This window comes from Chiloscyllium plagiosum, chromosome 27 (genome assembly GCF_004010195.1).
Source record: "Chiloscyllium plagiosum isolate BGI_BamShark_2017 chromosome 27, ASM401019v2, whole genome shotgun sequence".
Taxonomy (NCBI): domain Eukaryota; kingdom Metazoa; phylum Chordata; class Chondrichthyes; order Orectolobiformes; family Hemiscylliidae; genus Chiloscyllium; species Chiloscyllium plagiosum.
Window position 1 is genome coordinate 8,858,116 of NC_057736.1, and position 17,523 is coordinate 8,875,638.

At 41.4% G+C, this 17,523-nt stretch overlaps 1 protein-coding gene across 1 annotated transcript in view; it reads left to right on the forward strand.

Annotated features, from left to right (window-relative positions):
- The window catches only part of LOC122563513 (receptor-type tyrosine-protein phosphatase U-like), a 330,644-nt gene that overhangs the window by 212,213 nt on the left and 100,908 nt on the right, over positions 1-17,523 (forward strand). Inside the window, exons 16-17 of the mRNA XM_043717332.1 lie at positions 1,513-1,600; positions 3,892-3,962. Of these exons, the coding sequence (XP_043573267.1) occupies positions 1,513-1,600; positions 3,892-3,962 (159 nt within the window). The remainder of the gene's footprint in view (positions 1-1,512; positions 1,601-3,891; positions 3,963-17,523) is intronic.

A 17,523-nucleotide genomic window follows, 5' to 3' on the forward strand; every position in this document is an offset into this window, starting at 1 on the left:
TTTGATCATTTAAGGTGAGATTTATGGTTTAAAAAATGCAACCTTAATTCAGTTATAAAATAACACAGGAAAATAGAATTGGATATTGAGTTTTTGTTTATCTGGAATTAAACAACTTGGAATTTAAAGTAGACTGTTGCAAGTATGTGAATTAAATTTCAATAATATAATCCCATTTTATTATGTTAAAATGTCAACTTAAACATTCATGTATTGAATGTATTTTCTAAATGAACAATCATTAATTGGCATTTTCACCATTTGGGTATTCAATTCTAGGAAATTTGAGGAAAATACATTAGATCAGCACTTTCTGACCTACATGAGCAAGAATAGCAGCCCACTTTTCAATTTCAAGAATATAATTAAACTATTTTAGCAAGACTAATCACTGGTAAAATCATGTGTTCACACTTATTAGATGATCTCTGGCTTGTAGGACACTGTTCTTGCAACATAGGTGGTGAACTGTGATTGTGTCTGTAAAAATGCAGAATAGTTAACAATGTGAATGTAGCTTTCCTGATTACTGAGTGAGTATAGGCCTCACTTTGGGAAAACATAGAAGTAACCTATTTACCCCTCAAGACTGTTCTGCTATATTTATCTTAATTCTATTTAACCATCTTCTTTAAAATTACTTAATGGCTTTTTTGTAACAAAATATTATAATGGACCAACCTCCATGTTGAAGTCCATGTTGAAGGTAAATTAGAGGTACTGATGTCAGGGAAGCATACCCATCCATAGCAAGTGCAGTATTTAATCAAAAAACATATCTGTGGCAAAAGCCATTTTGTTGCCTCCTTTGAGGAAGACCCACCTCATATTAAGTGCCAATTAGGTTCTTATCTAGCATCGGGGAAGCAGGCGATGTTTATGAAAATCTCACTCAAGCACTGGCAGTCAATCAAAGGCCAGCAGCTCTGCTTTGCAGGTAGTGTCACTTGGAGCAGTAACAGCTGCTGGCAATGCACCCAGCAGAGACCCAGGATCACTGAGAAACCCCATGCCAAAGGTATATCAGGGCAGGGTAAGGAATTATAAGAAGGAGATGGCAGGGGCTTCAATAACAAGGGCAGTTGGTTGCACATAACACCATCCTGCCTCCCCTCCAGTCCTGGTCCATCTCCCTTGATCAGACACTGACTGCCTTTGTATCAAAAATATCTTCCCTGGGAGCCTGAAGGTCATCCTGACAAAGTTTGCTTTTTGAGCTTCCAACTTGACAAGATCCCACAACCATTTGTTGAATATCAACTGCAGCAACATAATACCCTTAGGTAGATATATGAGCATACTGCACTGGGTTTAATCAGGAAAACAGCAGAGTCTTCATTTTTTAAACCTCCACCTGATTAAATGTCCCCCACCCCAACTCCAAACTCACCTGGAAGAAAGGCATTAAGTTGCATCCCAAGAGTCAATGTGATAGAGAAGAATGAAGAACAAAGAAAGCAGGCAAAGGTTGTGCACTTACAAAACATTTTAACTGGACTTTTGTTCCCTCAGAGCCTCTTTCAAGGCCAGTCTTCATGTCAGAAAATGTCAAAGAAGAGAAAACGATGTTCCGAAAGTCAATGTGTAAACGTCACTATTAGTAAGTGCACAGAGAATATTTATTTGAGACACTGTTGAATGTGTTGGCCTTCAAGTTTCTATGGGTAGTGAATCTACTATTTTAACTTAGAGGATGTCTACTGGTGCTCTGAACACTGATCATTATTGGAATTTGCAGGGTCACTGGGAGCACAATTCACTTTCAAAGGTCCAGCTGTTTGCTAGAGTCACTACTTTGACTCCCATCTGCTCCACGCACTAGAAAACGCAAAGACACCCATAAAAGCTCTAGCCAAAGATCTGAATAGCTCCAAAGAAAAGGTATAGTTCAGGTGGCATTTCTCTTCAACAAAAAAAACTCACACAGATCTCTAGAGTGCTTCATAAGCCACATTATTAAGTGCCTTCAAAAAACTAATGAGACAGGATCATGGAATGATAAAACACCGAAAGAGGCTGGTTGACCTGTGTGCTTTTGTCAGCTGTTTAATAGAGGTAACCAATTAACCATATTTGGCTGCTCTTTCTCCATTGCCATGAAATTCCTTTCCCTGCGAGTATTTATCCAATTCTCTTTTGAGATTACGATAGAATTTGGTTTCATTTCCATTGAGATGATGAATTTCAGATTGTAACAACTTGCTGCATAAAATAAAACAAATTTTTCTAGTTGGTTCACTCAATTACCTTAGATCCGTGTTTCCCAGTTACTAGCTTACCTGCCAGTGGAAATAGTTTCTCCCTATTTATTTTATCAACCCGCTCATTATTTTAATCACAATTAAATCTTGCATTATCCTCATCAAAGCAGAACAAGCTTCTTTATGCTCTTCATGTATTTGAAGTCATTCATTCTTGGTTGATTTCTGCTTCATAGCTTGATGAGGGATATGGGTGATGAAGCACACTGCAGAATAGGTGTAGGATGTCAACTGACATTACAATGGAAGACCAGTAGAATTATAATATCAAGTTCAATATTATGCCGAGTGTTGATTCCAAACCCTAGAGATTTGGTTTTGTCAGCCTGAGTCCCTCGCAGCTTTATATCTGCTGATGTGGTGTGAAATTGCTGAACCAAACATCATAGAGTGAATGCATTTTGAAAAGGTGGCACAAAATGAGGAGAAATCAAAGCAAAGTGGATTCTTCACACACAAAGTAACTCCAGTAATGAAGTCTTGAGTAAAACTGTCAAAGGGCATGAAATGTTTACTGTTTGAAATTTAAATTGTGGCATTCCTTTTTCTTTGGAGTAATAGCTGGTTTTCCAATGGTACTAAATAATGGAAGGCAATGGCATTCCTGATGAAGTGCTTATACTCCTAGTCCTCGGATGCTGCCTGACCGGCTGTGCTTTTCTAGCACCACACTTTTTGACACAGGTATTGGCATCCAAAGCAAAAGAATTGCAATGTATTCCAAGACTGTGTTGTCCTTCAGTAAGCAGTTGTGTGAATTGATGAACTTGATACAGAGTCCTCTAATGAGACTCTTGATATGGAAAGATCAAGGCAATCAAATGCCAAATGAATGTAAAACCAGTCACAGAGTAATTCAAATCCAGCATGAAGCATAACCAGATTTGATATACTTTTATTACATCAACAATTTCTTCCATACAGCACATTGCATCTTAAAAATACAACTGTAGACTTTCAGTGTACTGAAGTATTCCTCATTCACTGCCATCAATTGAAATCTGGATAATAAATTGTATAAATCTTGACCAACTAGCTCCAGGGTCGCAGTTTTATGAGAATGAGTTCCTGCTTCTTCCTTTTAATTTTCTTTCAAGGAATCTTTTTTTTCCTTATCCTTGAAAAGAACTGTTTCCTGGGGTACTGTGGGTATTGGTAGCCCTTGACACTTTCCATTTTAAGCTGCTGTGTAAGCCTTGCCAGAAGCATTCTTTAATGGTGATAACACTAAATTCATTTAATCCCATTCAATCACTGTCCCAGAGACTGTAGTATCTTTAGAAATCTGACCAAATCTCTAAAGGATGCAAATTTTTGTGGAGAATTTTATCTTGTTGAGAATTGTTCTATTCAAAATATTAATCACTTGATCAAAAGTTTCTGGCAAACAAGTTGCAATATTATTTATCAGGATTTTATGTTTATCTTTACAAACATTTAAAATGCATAAATGTGATGGCAAGGGACATAGGTACTTTCTAATGGGGACAAATTCTCTATTTTGCAGAGAATGGAGAATGAATGTTCCTTTTGGGAACTTTGCTCAGTCATACTCATTTGTTTCAGTTCCAGTATGTACATCTCACTTTATTATTACTATATCTAACGAACTCTTAAAAATATATTGCAGATGATTGTCGTCGAGCCACCTTACCTACATATCTGGAAGATCCTGGATTTATTTATTTGAGCTATGCAGATGTAAGTGACACTACCTGTAATTATGCTTAACTCTCCCCATTTGGTTGAAATAAAGTTTCTGTATGTCGTGATTAAGAGAAAATAGCTTGGCTATATTCATTCTTCCTGTCTCATAAATGGCACTTTGGACAAGACACTAAAGCGCCATTAGCACTGTTAGAACTGAGCAGGAATTGTAAATGGAAGAGTCAGCTCACTTGACTGGTAAACTAGTGTGAACTAATTCCATGAAGGCCGGTATCCCGTCGACAATTCACCCTTTAGTTACTTGTGCATTCTACACGGCACTGACCCAATCACCTCAGTGCCAGCTTGTAGAGTAAGCTGAACCTGTGATATTCTGTTTATATCTGTCAGCTGGACTCCTTGATTGGACCAGGTTAACAGCCCCAGTCAGGAAACTCATTCTATGAGATCCACCTAGCTGATCTCGTTCCAATCATTACATCCCTTCCCATTTAAGTCCTGGGACATAGGTCCATTCTTTTTCCTGCAGCTTCTCCTGGGATATTTTCGCACCAGGTCCAGTTACTCTAGCTGTGCCATGGAGAGTGAAGGTATGTACCAGACTGTAGCTCACTCTTGCACCCAGAGTGTCTTGACCTATACTCATCTTCAGGCAATAATGGAGTCAAGGCTGCAACGTCCATGTTTGGCACGTTAACCTTCATTGCTCAGTCCGTTGAGTACAGGAGTTGGGAAGTCATGTTGAGGTTGTACAGGACATTGATGAGGCCTCTTCTGGAATATTGTGTCCAATTCTGGTCGCCCAGTTATAGGAAGGATATTATTAAGCTGGAGAAGGTTAAGAAGAGATTTAGCAGGATGTTGCTGGATATGGAAAGTTTGAGTTATAAAGAAAGGCTGGATAGGCTGGGACTTTTTTTTCCACTGGAGCCTAGGAGGTTGAGAGGCAACCTGATAGAAGTTTATAAAATAATGACAAGCATAGATAGAGTTAATGGTAGTCCTCTTTTCCCTAGGATAGGGGATTTCAAGGCTCAGGGGCACATTTTTAAGATAAGAGGAGAGAGTTTTTAAAAATGATATAAGAGGCAATGTTTTTACATGGAGGGTGGTTCGCGTGTGGAATGAACCTGCTGAGGAAGTAGTGGATGGGGGTACAATTACAACGTTTAAAAGACAATTGGATAAATACATGAATTGGAAAGGTTTGGAGGGATGTGGGCCAGGAGCAGACAGGTGGGATTAGTTTAGTTTGGGATTATGTTTGGCATGGACTGGTTGGACAGAATGGTCTGTTACCATGCTGTCTGACTCGAAGACTCTATCTGCCATGTCAAACTCATCCTCAGAGGTTTCTTCGATGCTAGGTGGAGGTGAATAATCCCGGGGTTATGACAGCCTTGACAATGTTTTGGGAGGCCAGAACATTATTTTGGTCCTGCCCTGATTGGGAATTTGCAGCTTTCATTTGGTCCATATGTTTGTTCAGGACTGCATCCTCGAACCAAACTTTGTATGTTATGGGATTTGACCTCATGCCAACTGTACCACTTACTCATGAAGGGCCATTCCCCTGGTTTTGACTCCAAACTTTATTCCCCAACATAAACTGCCTCTCTTACTTAAAGGAGTCTTGCTTCCAAAATTGGTGTTCCTGATGCTGTTTCACCCTCTCCTTCAGGTCCAAGAAGATCAGATTTAACCTGGTGTGGAGTCGTTTTCTCATTAGTAACTCTACAGGAACTAGCCCTGTAGTTGCAAGAGGGATGGTCTTATAATCAAACAGGAACCAGGACTATTTGATATCGAGTGAAACTGTAGACACTTTGTTAAGCCTGCTTTCTTTGGAGTGCTCTTTCCACCCCACCATTGGATGATGGTTGGTACAGAGCTTTCGTGAGATGCTGAATACCATTCAACTTTAGGAAATACTCATGTTCCCTGCTGGTAAATGATGGCCCGTTGTCTTTGATCACCACCTCCAGGAGTCCATGCATTGCAAAAGATGCTCGCAACTTTTCAATTTTCCCCGTGTTTGATGAATGAACTCTTCACATGTCCAGCTACTTTGAATGGCCATCCACTAGACTAAAAACACAGAGACTATGAAGAGACCAGCATAGTCAGCATATAACCAAGTCAAGGGTTTACACAGCTATTCCCATGAATCTGGAGCAGCTGCTATTGCAAATTTTGTGCTTGTTGGCACTCTAGGCATTTCCCCACCAATGCGCTATGTTGGCATCCAATCCTGGCCACCAGACATAATTTCTCGTTTACATCTTCATTTTGGAAACCCATGGATGACCCTGGTGGAGTTCAGCCAGTGTCTGGGAACGACATTTGCTAGGAACAAGCTGTCTTGTTTCCCGTAGAATATACTGTCCTCTATGGTGATCCAGTCTCACTGGGTGCAGAAACGTTTCAATTCTGGTTGTGATGGCCCTTTTGTTTCCTCCATCACCACCAACTATTTTAGACTTGCTGATGATATCCCACTTCCTGTGTCCATGGCCGAATATTGTCAGCGGTGACTGGAAGAGTCTCCAGAAAGTTTAAGTTTAGAATGGGCTGTTCTCATGGCAGCACCACTGGCGGGTATCCACCAGTAGCAGGCAGCTCAAGGCATCCGTATTTGCTTCCTGGCCTCCCAAACGTTTCCTAACTGTTATTTTACATAATGAAAATAAGAGGCCACCGCTGAATTTGACTAGAAACTATGGGCTGTAGTGCCTTGTTAAGTAGCCCATGCAAGGATTTATGGTCCATTACTTTGAGAAATCCATGTCCATAAAGGTATTGGTGGAACTTTCTCACACCAGAAATGACTGCCAAACTTTCCTTCTCTATCTGGGCATATCTTCATTCGGCATCAGCCAAAATCCAGGAAGCATACGCTATCAGGCATTCCTCTCTGCCAGGCCATGGTGAGCCAATACTGCCCCAATACCATACAGGGAGGCATCACATGTCAGCACCACATCTTGCTTTGGATGGTAATGTGCCAACACCCTGGACAATGATAGCTGCTTCTTCACTTCCCTAAAGACTACATCTTGGCTATGAGACCATTTCCAAAGCTGAACCTTTGTCAATCACAAATGTAACAGTGCCAGAATGGAGGTCAGATAACGTATGAACTCTCCATAATAATTCATTCACCCAAGAAAGGCCTAAGCTCCGGTACAGACCTGGGAGCTGGGCACCTTTAATTGTCCTCACTTTATCTTCCAAAGCAGGGAATCTAGCCTTGTCGAATCTGTACTCCCACAAGTCACTTGAGGTACCTGGAACACATGCTTTTCCCTCCTAAGATGTACCTCACCTTGGAGAAACATTAAAGCACTATGTCCAAGTTTTCTAAATGCTCTTTGTCTTCCCTGTTATTAGCACATCATCCTGGAAAATGATGGCCTGAGTAGACTTTGTAAAATGTTCTCCATCATCTGCTGGAAATTGCCACAGGCTGATGATATCCCACAAGGTTGTCTTATATATTGGTATAAACTCTTATGGGTATTAATTGTAGCATACTTCTGGGAATCTTCATCTCATCGTAATTGGCTACGTATGGCTCGTGTCCAGCTTCCTGAAGGATATGTCCACTGCCAGTTTTGCATACAAGTTTCCTATACAAGGGATTGAGTATTTATCCAGTTGCAAAAAGTAGTTTATCATTTGTGTGAGAACCCCATAGAGGTGAACTGACTCGTCAGGCTTCACAATCAGTACAAACATTGCTAACCATTCCGCAAACTGGACTGGTTTGATGATCCCTTCATTTTCCAGCCTTCTGATTTTTGTACTTATTTCTCCTTGTAAGGCAAATGGCTCTGCCAAGTCTTGCAAAATTGGTGTTTGGTCCACATGTAAGGTGATCTTGCCTCCTTTTATAGTGCCTAGACCTCCCTGAAAAGATTCCTGGTATTTAAATAGGACATCACTCAGGCAGACATTTTCTTATCAAAAACTTTTGAGCTAATCAAGTTGAATCCTTCTCAACCGATTTTTGCCCCATCAAACTTTAGCCTGAATCTTTTACTACAATCAGTTATAACTGAACCAACTGCTTCTCATAGGAAACCAGAGGTTGTATGCTCAATCTGTAAAGGTTCCTCGTATAGGTTTTCAGTCTAGCTGAGGTCTTATGCAAATTACTTGAACTATAGTGTTTCCAGTCAATATTTGGAAAGTTAAAGTCCCCCATAACAACTACCCTGTATATTTGCTCATATCCAGAATAATCTTTGCTATCCTTTCTTCGATATCTCATGAACTATTTGGAAGCCTATAGAAAACGGCCAAGCCTATAGAAACCACACACCCCCAAGAATATTGGTACCCCTCTATTTTCCCCTCTGAACAAGAGGGGTACCAATATTCTTGGGGGTGTGTGGTTTCTATAGGCTTGGCAGTTTTCTATAGGCTTCCAAATAGTTCATGAGGTGTCAAGGAAAGGATAGCAAAGATTATTCTGGATAGGAGCAAATGTAACAGGATAATTGTTATGGGGGACTTTAGCTTTCCAAATATTGACTGGAAACATTATAATTCAAGTAATTTAGATGGGTCAGTTTTTGTCCAATGTGTTCAGGAGGGTTTTCTGACATAGTATGTACACAGGCCAACAAAAGACGAGGCCACATTGGATTTGGTACTAGGTAATGAACCCAGCCAGGTGTTAGATTTGGAGGTAGATGAGCACTTTATGATAGTGACCACAATCCAGTTATGTTTACTTTAGCGATGGAACCTTATTGAGTTCTTTGAGAAGGTGACCAAACAGGTGGATGAGGGTAAAGTGGTTGATGTGGTGTATATGGATTTCATTAAGGTGTTTCCCCACAGTAGGCTATTGCACAAAATACAGAGGCATGGGAATGAGGATGATTTAGTTGTTTGGATCAGAAATTGGCTAGCTGAAAGAAGACAGAGGGTGGTGGCTGATGGGAAATGTTCATCCTGGAGTTCAGTTACTTGTGGTGTACCACAAGGATCTGTTTTGGGGCCACTACTGTTTGTCATATATATAAATAAACAGGATGAGGGTGTAGAAGGATGGGTTAGTAAATTTGCAGATGACACTAAGGTCGGTGGAGTTGTGGAGTTGTGCCAAAGGATGTTGAAGGTTACAGAGGGACATAGATAAGCTGCAGACCTGGGCTGAGAGGTGACAAATGGAGTCTAATGCAAAAATGTGTGAGGTGATTCACTTTGGAAGGAGTAACAGGGATATAGAGTACTTCCATAATAGTGAGATGCTTGGTAGTGTAGATGAGCAGAGAGATCTCAGCATCCATGTACATAGATCCCTGAAAGTTGTCAACCAGGTTGATAGCGCTGTAAGACGACAGACGGTATGTTAGCTTTTATTCGTTGAGGGATTGAGTTTCAGAGCCATGAGGCCATGTTGCAGCTGTACAAAACTCTGGTGCAGCCACACTTGGAGTATTGCGTATTGCGTATTGTTCTGGTCGCCACATTATAGGAAGGATATGGAAGCTTTTGAAAGGGTTCAGAGGAAGTTTACTGAGATGTTGCCTGGTATGGAGGGAAGGTCTTATGAGGAAAGGCTGAGGGACTTGAGGCTGTTTTTGTTAGAGAGAAGAAGGTTGAGAGTTGACTTAATTGAGACATATAAGGTAATCAGAGGGTTAGATCGGCTAGACAGTGAAAGCCTTTTTCCTCAGATAGTGATGGCTAGCACAAGGGGACATAGCTTTAAATTGAGTGGTGATAGATTTAGGACAGATGCCAGAGGTGGTTTCTTTACTCAGAGAGTAGTAAGGGCGTGGAACGGACTGGGTGCAACAGTAGTGGACTCACCAATTTTAAGGGCATTTAAATGGTCATTGAATAGGCCAATGGATGAGAATGGAATAGTGTAGGTTAGATGGGCTTCAGATTGGTTTTAAAGGCCAGCGCAACATCGAGGGCAGATGGGCCTATACTGTGCTGTCATGTTCTATGTTCTATATTCTATTTACATGAGGATTGTATATCATATTGAGCCAGCTAGCTTGGAACCACCTCGTAAAGTCAGCCATCCTGACAAACATCTGACAGAAATAAAAGATTCTACCTGATGTCTTCAGGGGAAAGGAGAAACTTATTAGCATTATAGAAACCCCATAAAGCCATGAGTCTGACTATTTCACTGATGGAATTCCAATGTCAGGACCAATTCCAAGTCCTAACCCTACAAATGCCTAACCCCTACCAATGCCTAACAATGCACAACTGGAGTTGGCCAATTAAGAGGCTGCTTCTGCATTTACTAGTCAATTATGAAATGTTTTGAACGGCATGTGAAACAGCAACACAAGTAGTCCAACCAAAGGGCACAGGTTGCTGTTGGGTAGAAAGAGAAACACAACCAGGATGTCTTAACAACACTGCCCCCAGTGCCAGCAGAGAATTTAAAAATAAAGAAGGCTTACAGTTTTTATAGCCATTGTTGTGGAGGTAGTATCCCTCCACAGGATGACTGTGGCTGTGAATATTGCCTTTCTACCCACGCCTTGGTGGACTATTGTCTCCAACTAACCTTCAAGGTTTTGGATTCAGGAAGTAGTCAGATTGGTATCACAAAAATGCTGACAGGTTCTGAAAATGGTCCCTTAGTACAGTCTGAATCAGCTCACATCCCTCAATGCAAAAGGTTGTCAGTTCCAATGACAGCCACATTTGCCTCAAGGGGGGAAACAGCATCAGGGAGCCATCCAAATGTGTAACCATTTGAATTTGCTTTCCCTGTATCTTAGAAGCCTCTCTGTAAACAGGAAAGTTTGCACTATTTGTGATGAACTCAAAAAGTTGGAGTTATGCAGTTATACTTAGCAGTAAACAGAGGAGATTCTATTATCAGTCATCTGTCCATGAATACTAACTTTCATTTATGAACACTAGTTAATTTACAGGAAAAAAGTGACTTCATTGCTTTGGATCCCATGTTGAAAATAACTTTCTATTAACTAGAACCACATTAGGTTTGTGTTCCAGTAAATACTATTTTCTTATTATTCCTTGTCACTGGCTGGGCCAGCATTTATTGCCAATCCCTACCAACCCCTGAGAAGGTGACAATGAGCTACCTTCTTGAATTGCTGCACTTCAATTAGTGTCAGTGCACACCCACAAAACCATTAGGGAGTTCCAGGATATCTACCCAATGACATTGAAGGAACAGCAATATATTCCAAGTCAGGATGGTGAGTGGCATGGAAGGGAACTTGCAGGTGGTGGTGTTCCTACGTATCAGCTGTCTTTGCCTTTCTGGATGGTGGTGGTCATGGGTTTGGAAAGTGCTACCTTAGCAGTCTTGGAACAATTTCTGCAACGCATCTTATAGATAGCACACACACTGCTCTCTGGCCCAATAACAAACCCAAACAAGAAGTCATAGCACACCCAGTGAGCCTAGCCACACTACCATACATTAAAGACAACTCAGAGATGACTACCAGATTACTCTGCCCCTTTGGCATCATGGTAGCCGACAAACCTAGAAACATACTAAAAAGCTGCTGATGAATCTAAAAGACCCCGCACCAACAACCAGCAAAACAAATGTCTTTTACGAAATACCCTTCAAGGACTGCAACAAACACTACGTCAGACAGACAGGTAGGAAACTAGCCATCAGGATACACAAGCACCAACTGGCCACATAAAGACATCACCAGTTATCACGAGTGTCCTTACACACAGACAAAGAAGGACACTACTTTGACTGGGACAACACATCCATCCTAGGACAAGCTAAACAGAGACATGCACAGGAATTCCTAGAGGTCTGGCATTCAAACTGGAGCGCCATCAATAAAGACATCGATTTGGATCCCATTTACCAACCTCTGAGAAAAAGAACTGGAAGTGGTATCACCCACTACAACAGACCAAGACATATAAATAGAAAGCGGGACAGAACACCAGTGCTTCAACGGAGGCATATTGATGATGTTACTTAGCATAATAATGAAACATCTGAGAACAAACCTACCAGCTCAGCGAGCAAACTTGTTTGTTGATGGGGTGCCATTCCAACAGGCTACTTTGTCCTGGATAGTGTCAAGCCTCTTGAGTGTTTTTGAGGCTGCATTCAACTAGGCAAGTGAAAATATTCTAACATACTTTTGATTTGTTAGGAGAAAGTGAGGATTGCAGATGCTGGAGATCAGAGCTGAAAAATGTGTTGCTGGAAAAGTGCAGCAGGTCAGGCAGTATCCAAGGAGCAAGAGAATCGACATTTCGGGCATAAGCCCTTCTTCAGGAATGAGGAGGGTGTGCCAAGCAGGCTAAGATAAAAGGTAGGGAGGAGGGACTTGGGGGAGGGGCGTTGGCAATGCGATATCGCATTCCTCCCTCCTCCCTACCTTTTATCTTAGCCTGCTTGGCACACCTTCCTCATTCCTGAAGAAGGGCTTATGCCCAAAACATCGATTCTCCTGCTCCTTGGATGCTGCCTGACCTGCTGCACTTTTCCAGCAACACATTTTTCAGCTCATACTTTTGATTTGTGCCTTGTAGATGTTTTGGGAGTCAGGAAATAAGTTACTCACTGCAAGATTCCTAGCCTCAGACTTGCTCTTATAGTCACAGTACATGAATGATTAGTTCAGTTCAGCTTCTGGTCAATGGAAAGCCTCAAGATATTGATAGTTGGGAAGTTAGTGATGGTGAATGTCATTGAATGTCAAGTAGTGATGGTTAGATTCTGTCTTGTAGAAGATTGCCATTTCCTGGAATTAGTGTTCTACGAAAGTTAACACGTCAATCCAAACTGGATGTTGTCCAGATCCTGCTGTATTTGGCTATGGACTGTTTCAATATTTTGGGAATCACAACTGGTGATGGGGATGTGGTGGCCTAGTGGTACTAGCGCTGGACTATTGATCCACACCCAGGTGATGTTCTGGGGACCCAGATTTGAATCCCAGCACAGCAAATGGTGGAATTTGAATTCAATAAAAATCTGAAATTATGAGTCTAACAATGACCATGAAACCATTGCTGATTATCAGAAAAATCTATCTGGTTCACTAATTCCTTTAGGGAAGGATACTACCATCCTTACTTGGTCTGGGCTACACGTGACTCCAGACTGACAGAAATCTGGTGGATTCTTAACTGTGTTTGGGTCTGCATTAGAGATGGACAATAAATGCTGGCCTAGCCAGCAACACCCACATCCCACAAATGAATAAATTTTTTAAAAGGGGATAGTGACCATAATTCGGTGATTTTTACACTCGTGATGGAGTTTGGGTCTGCATTAGAGATGGACAATAAATGCTGGCCTAGCCAGCAACACCCACATCCCACAAATGAATAAATTTTTTAAAAGGTGCTAAACATCATGCACTCATCAGTGAACATCTCCACTTCTGACCTTATGATGCCATGAAGATCATTGATAAAGTAGCTGAAGATGCTTGGGCCAAGGACACTGCCTTGAGGAAATCCTGCAGAGATGTTGTGGAGCTGAGGTGACTGACCTTCAACAACCAAATAGCCATGAAGAGAAGCTATATAAGCTCAGGTTGTTTTCTTTAAAGCAGAGAAGTCTGTTGTGGGGATCTGATTGAGGTTTTTAAAAATATAAGTGGCATTTGACAGGGTGGATAGAAAGCAGCTGTTCCCCATAGTTCAAGGGTCAGTAACAAGTGGTATAACTTTAATAAGAAAGGCAGGAGGTTTAGAGGGGATTTGAGGAAAATTATTTTCACCCTGATGGTGATAGGAATCTGAAATACACAACCTGGGAGAATAGTTGAGGCAGAAAACCTTACAACCTTTATAAAATATTTGGATGAGCACTTGAAGCATCATAACATTCAAGGCAATTAGCCAAGTGCTGGAACATTTAAGTTAGCTTTTATCAGTGCACACTCAATGGGCCATATGCTCTTCTGTATTGTCTGATTCTATGCTTCTAACCACCAAGAATCTTTCTTTTTGCTACGTATGATTCCAAGCAGTGGAGAGAATTCCTCTGATTTTCTTTGACTCAAGTTTCGCTTAGGTTCCTTGATGCTGCACTTGGTCAAATGCAGCCTTGATGCCAAGGGAATCACTCCCACCTCATCTCCCACATCCCAGTTCAGCTCTTTTGTCCACATTTGAACTGAGGTGGTAAGGAGGTCAGGAGCTGAGTAGCCCTGGCAGAACTCAAAATGAGCATTAGTAATTAGATTATTGCTAGGCATGTGCTATTTGATAACACAGTTGATGACACTTTCCATTATTTTACTGATAATTGTGAGTAACTTACAGGGCAATGATTGGCTGAGTTGGATTTGTCCTGATTTTTATGTACAGAACACACCTGGACAATTTTCCACACTGGTAGATAATTAGATTATTGCTAGGCATGTGCTATTTGATAACACTGTTGATGACACTTTCCATTATTTTACTGATAATTGTGAGTAACTTACAGGGCAATGATTGGCTGAATTGGATTTGTCCTGATTTTTATGTACAGAACATATCTGGACAATTTTCCACACTGGTAGATGCCAGTGTTGTAGCTGTACTGGAACAGTTTGACCGAGGAACATCAGTTTCTGGAGTATAAGTCTTTAATACTATTATAGGACTGCCATCAGGGCACACAGTCTTTGCAGTATCCAGTGCTTCCAACCATTTTGTGATATCAGGTAGACTGAATTGAGTTGGCTGTCATGCTGGGGACCTCTAGAGGAAGCCAGTTAAAGATTTTCGCAAATGCTTCAGTCTGAATTTGCATCGAAGTTCTAGGATCCTCCATTATTGAGGATGTGGATGTCTATAGAGCCATCTCCTCCAATTATTTAATTGTAGTTATTTAATTTCCCACCACTATTCAACACTAGATGTTGCAGGACTGCAAATGTTAGACGTGACCCGTTGGTTGTTGGTGCACTTGGCTCTGTCTGTCACTTACTGTTGATGCTGTTTGGGAGCTGCATCATTTTGTTTTGTACCTCCACCAGGTTGACAGTTCATTTTTAAGTATCCCTGGTGCTCCTCTTAGCACACTCTCCTGCACTGTAACTTGAATCAGGTTTGATCCCCTGCCTTAATGGTTATGGTAGACCATAAGACATAGGAGTGGAAGCAAGGCTATTCGGCCCATCGAGTCCACTCCACCATTATATTATGGCTGATGGGTGTTTCAATTCCACTTACCCGCAGTCTCCCCGTAGCCCTTATTCCCTTGCGAGATCAAAAATTTATCAATCTCTGCCTTGAAGACACCCAATGTCCGGCCTCCACTGTGCTCCATGGCAATGAATTCCACAGGGCCACCACTCTCTGGCTGAAGAAATGTCTCCATTTCCGTTCTAAATTGACCCCCTCTTTTTTAAGGCTGTGCCCATGGGTCCCAGTCTCCCTGCCTGACGGAAACAACTCCCCAGCGTCCACCCTTTCTAAGCCATGCATTATCTTGTAAGTTTCAATTAGATCTCCCCTCAACCTTCTAAACTCGAATGATTACAATCCCAGGATCCTCAGCCGTTCATCAAATGTTAGGCCTACCATTCCAGATATCACCTGTGTGAATCTGCTGGACACGCTTCAGTGCCAGTATGTCCTTACTGCGGTGTGGGGCCCAAAATTGGACTCAGTATTTTAAATGGGGCATAACCAGACCTTTATAAAGTCTCAGAAGCACATTGCTGCTTTTATATTCCAACCCTCTTGAAATAAATGACAAAATTACATTTGCTTTCTGAATCACAGACTCAACCTGAGAATCAACCTTTAGAAAATCCTGGACTAGCACTCCCATGTTTTCTTTGTACTTTGGCTTTCTGAGTTTTCTCACCATTTTAAAAAAAAGTCCATGCCTGCATTCTTTTTCCCAAAGTGCAAGACCTCGCACTTGCTCGCATTCAATTTTATCAGCCATTTCCTGGACCACTCTCCTAAACTGTATAAATCTTTCTGCAGCCTCCCTACCTCCTCAGTACTACCTGCCTGTCCGCCTTACTTCGTCTCATCAGTGAATTTCACCAGAATGCCCCAGTCCCTTTGTCCAGATCATTAATATATAAAGTGAACAGCTGCGGCCTCATCACTGAACCCTGCGGGACCCCACTTGTCACCAGCTGCCATTCCGAAAAAGAAACTTTTATCCCAACTCTCTGCCTTCTGTCAGACAGCTAATCTCCAATCCATGCCAGTAGCTCACTCGACCACCATGGGCCCTCCCCTTACTCAGCTGCCTCCCATGAGGGACCTTATCAAAGGCCTTTTGAAAGTCGAGATAGATAACATCCACTGGGTTTCCCTGGTCTAACCTACTTGTTACCTCTTCAAAGAATTCTACCAGATTTGTGAGGCACGACTCCACTTAGTAAATCCATGCTGACTTGTTCTCATCCAACTCTGCACTTCCAAGAATTTAGCAATCTCATCCTTAATGATGGACTTACAACTGAGATTAGGCTAATCAGCTAAAGCTTTCCATCTTTTGTTTTGATCCTTTCTTGACCAAGGGGGTTACAACAGTGATTTTCCAATCATCTGGAACTTTACCTAAATCCAGTGATTTTTGAAAGATCACAGTAGGCACCTCCGCTATTTCCTTAGCCACCTCCCTCAGAACTCTAGGATGCAGCCCACTGGGGCTAGGAGATTTATCGATTTTTAGACCTTGTACCTTTTCTAGCACTTTCTCTTTTGCAATGACTATCATACTCAACTCGTTCCCTGCCACTCCTTAATTGTTGGGGTATTACTCATGTCTTCCACTATGAAGACTGACACAAAGTACTTACCAAGTTCTTTAGCTATTTCCTTATCTCCCAGCACTAGCCTTTCAGCATCAATTTGGACAGGCCCAATTTCTATTTTTGCCTCTTGTTTGATTCTTATGTATTTAAAGAAATTTTTACTATCATTTCTAATATTACTGGCTAGAGTAGAGTAGGATTTAAGCTGTTCCATGGGTTACAGATTGAGTCAGAGTACAGTTTGGCTGTTGCTCATGATCCACAGCACCTAATGGATGCCCAGTCTTGTGTTGTTAAATCATTTCAAAGTCTTTTCCATTTCGCATATTGATAGTGCCACAAAAACAATGGAGGGTATTGTCAATGTGAAGATGGGACTTTGTGTCCATAGGGACGATGTATTAATCACTGTTATTAACTAACCTGGTCAATAGTGGTACTGCCAAGCAACTCTTGCTGATAGAAAATGAATGTATCCCATCCAGATTACATTACAGATCTTGCAACCTTCAATGGTTCCTCCCGGTAATGTTCAACATCTAGGACTACTGATTCATCACCAACAAGGCTAATACATAGTATTCAGTGGAGGTATTGGTTCTCAAATGTAGTAAGGATGACTTTGCAGGGTCGATTGTGCTGTGTTTATTGTTGTCTTTTCTGGGTGTCTTAGTTATTGGCTATGGTCTATCCAGTTTCATATGTTTTCTCATTTTAAATGGTTGATACAACTAGATACCTTATTTGGCCATTTCAAAGGGCAGTTAAGAATCAATGGCATAGAATCACTACAGTGTGGATGCAGGCCATTCTGCCCATTGAGTCCACATTGATCCTCTGAAGAGTATCCCATCCAGACCCACCCCTCTACC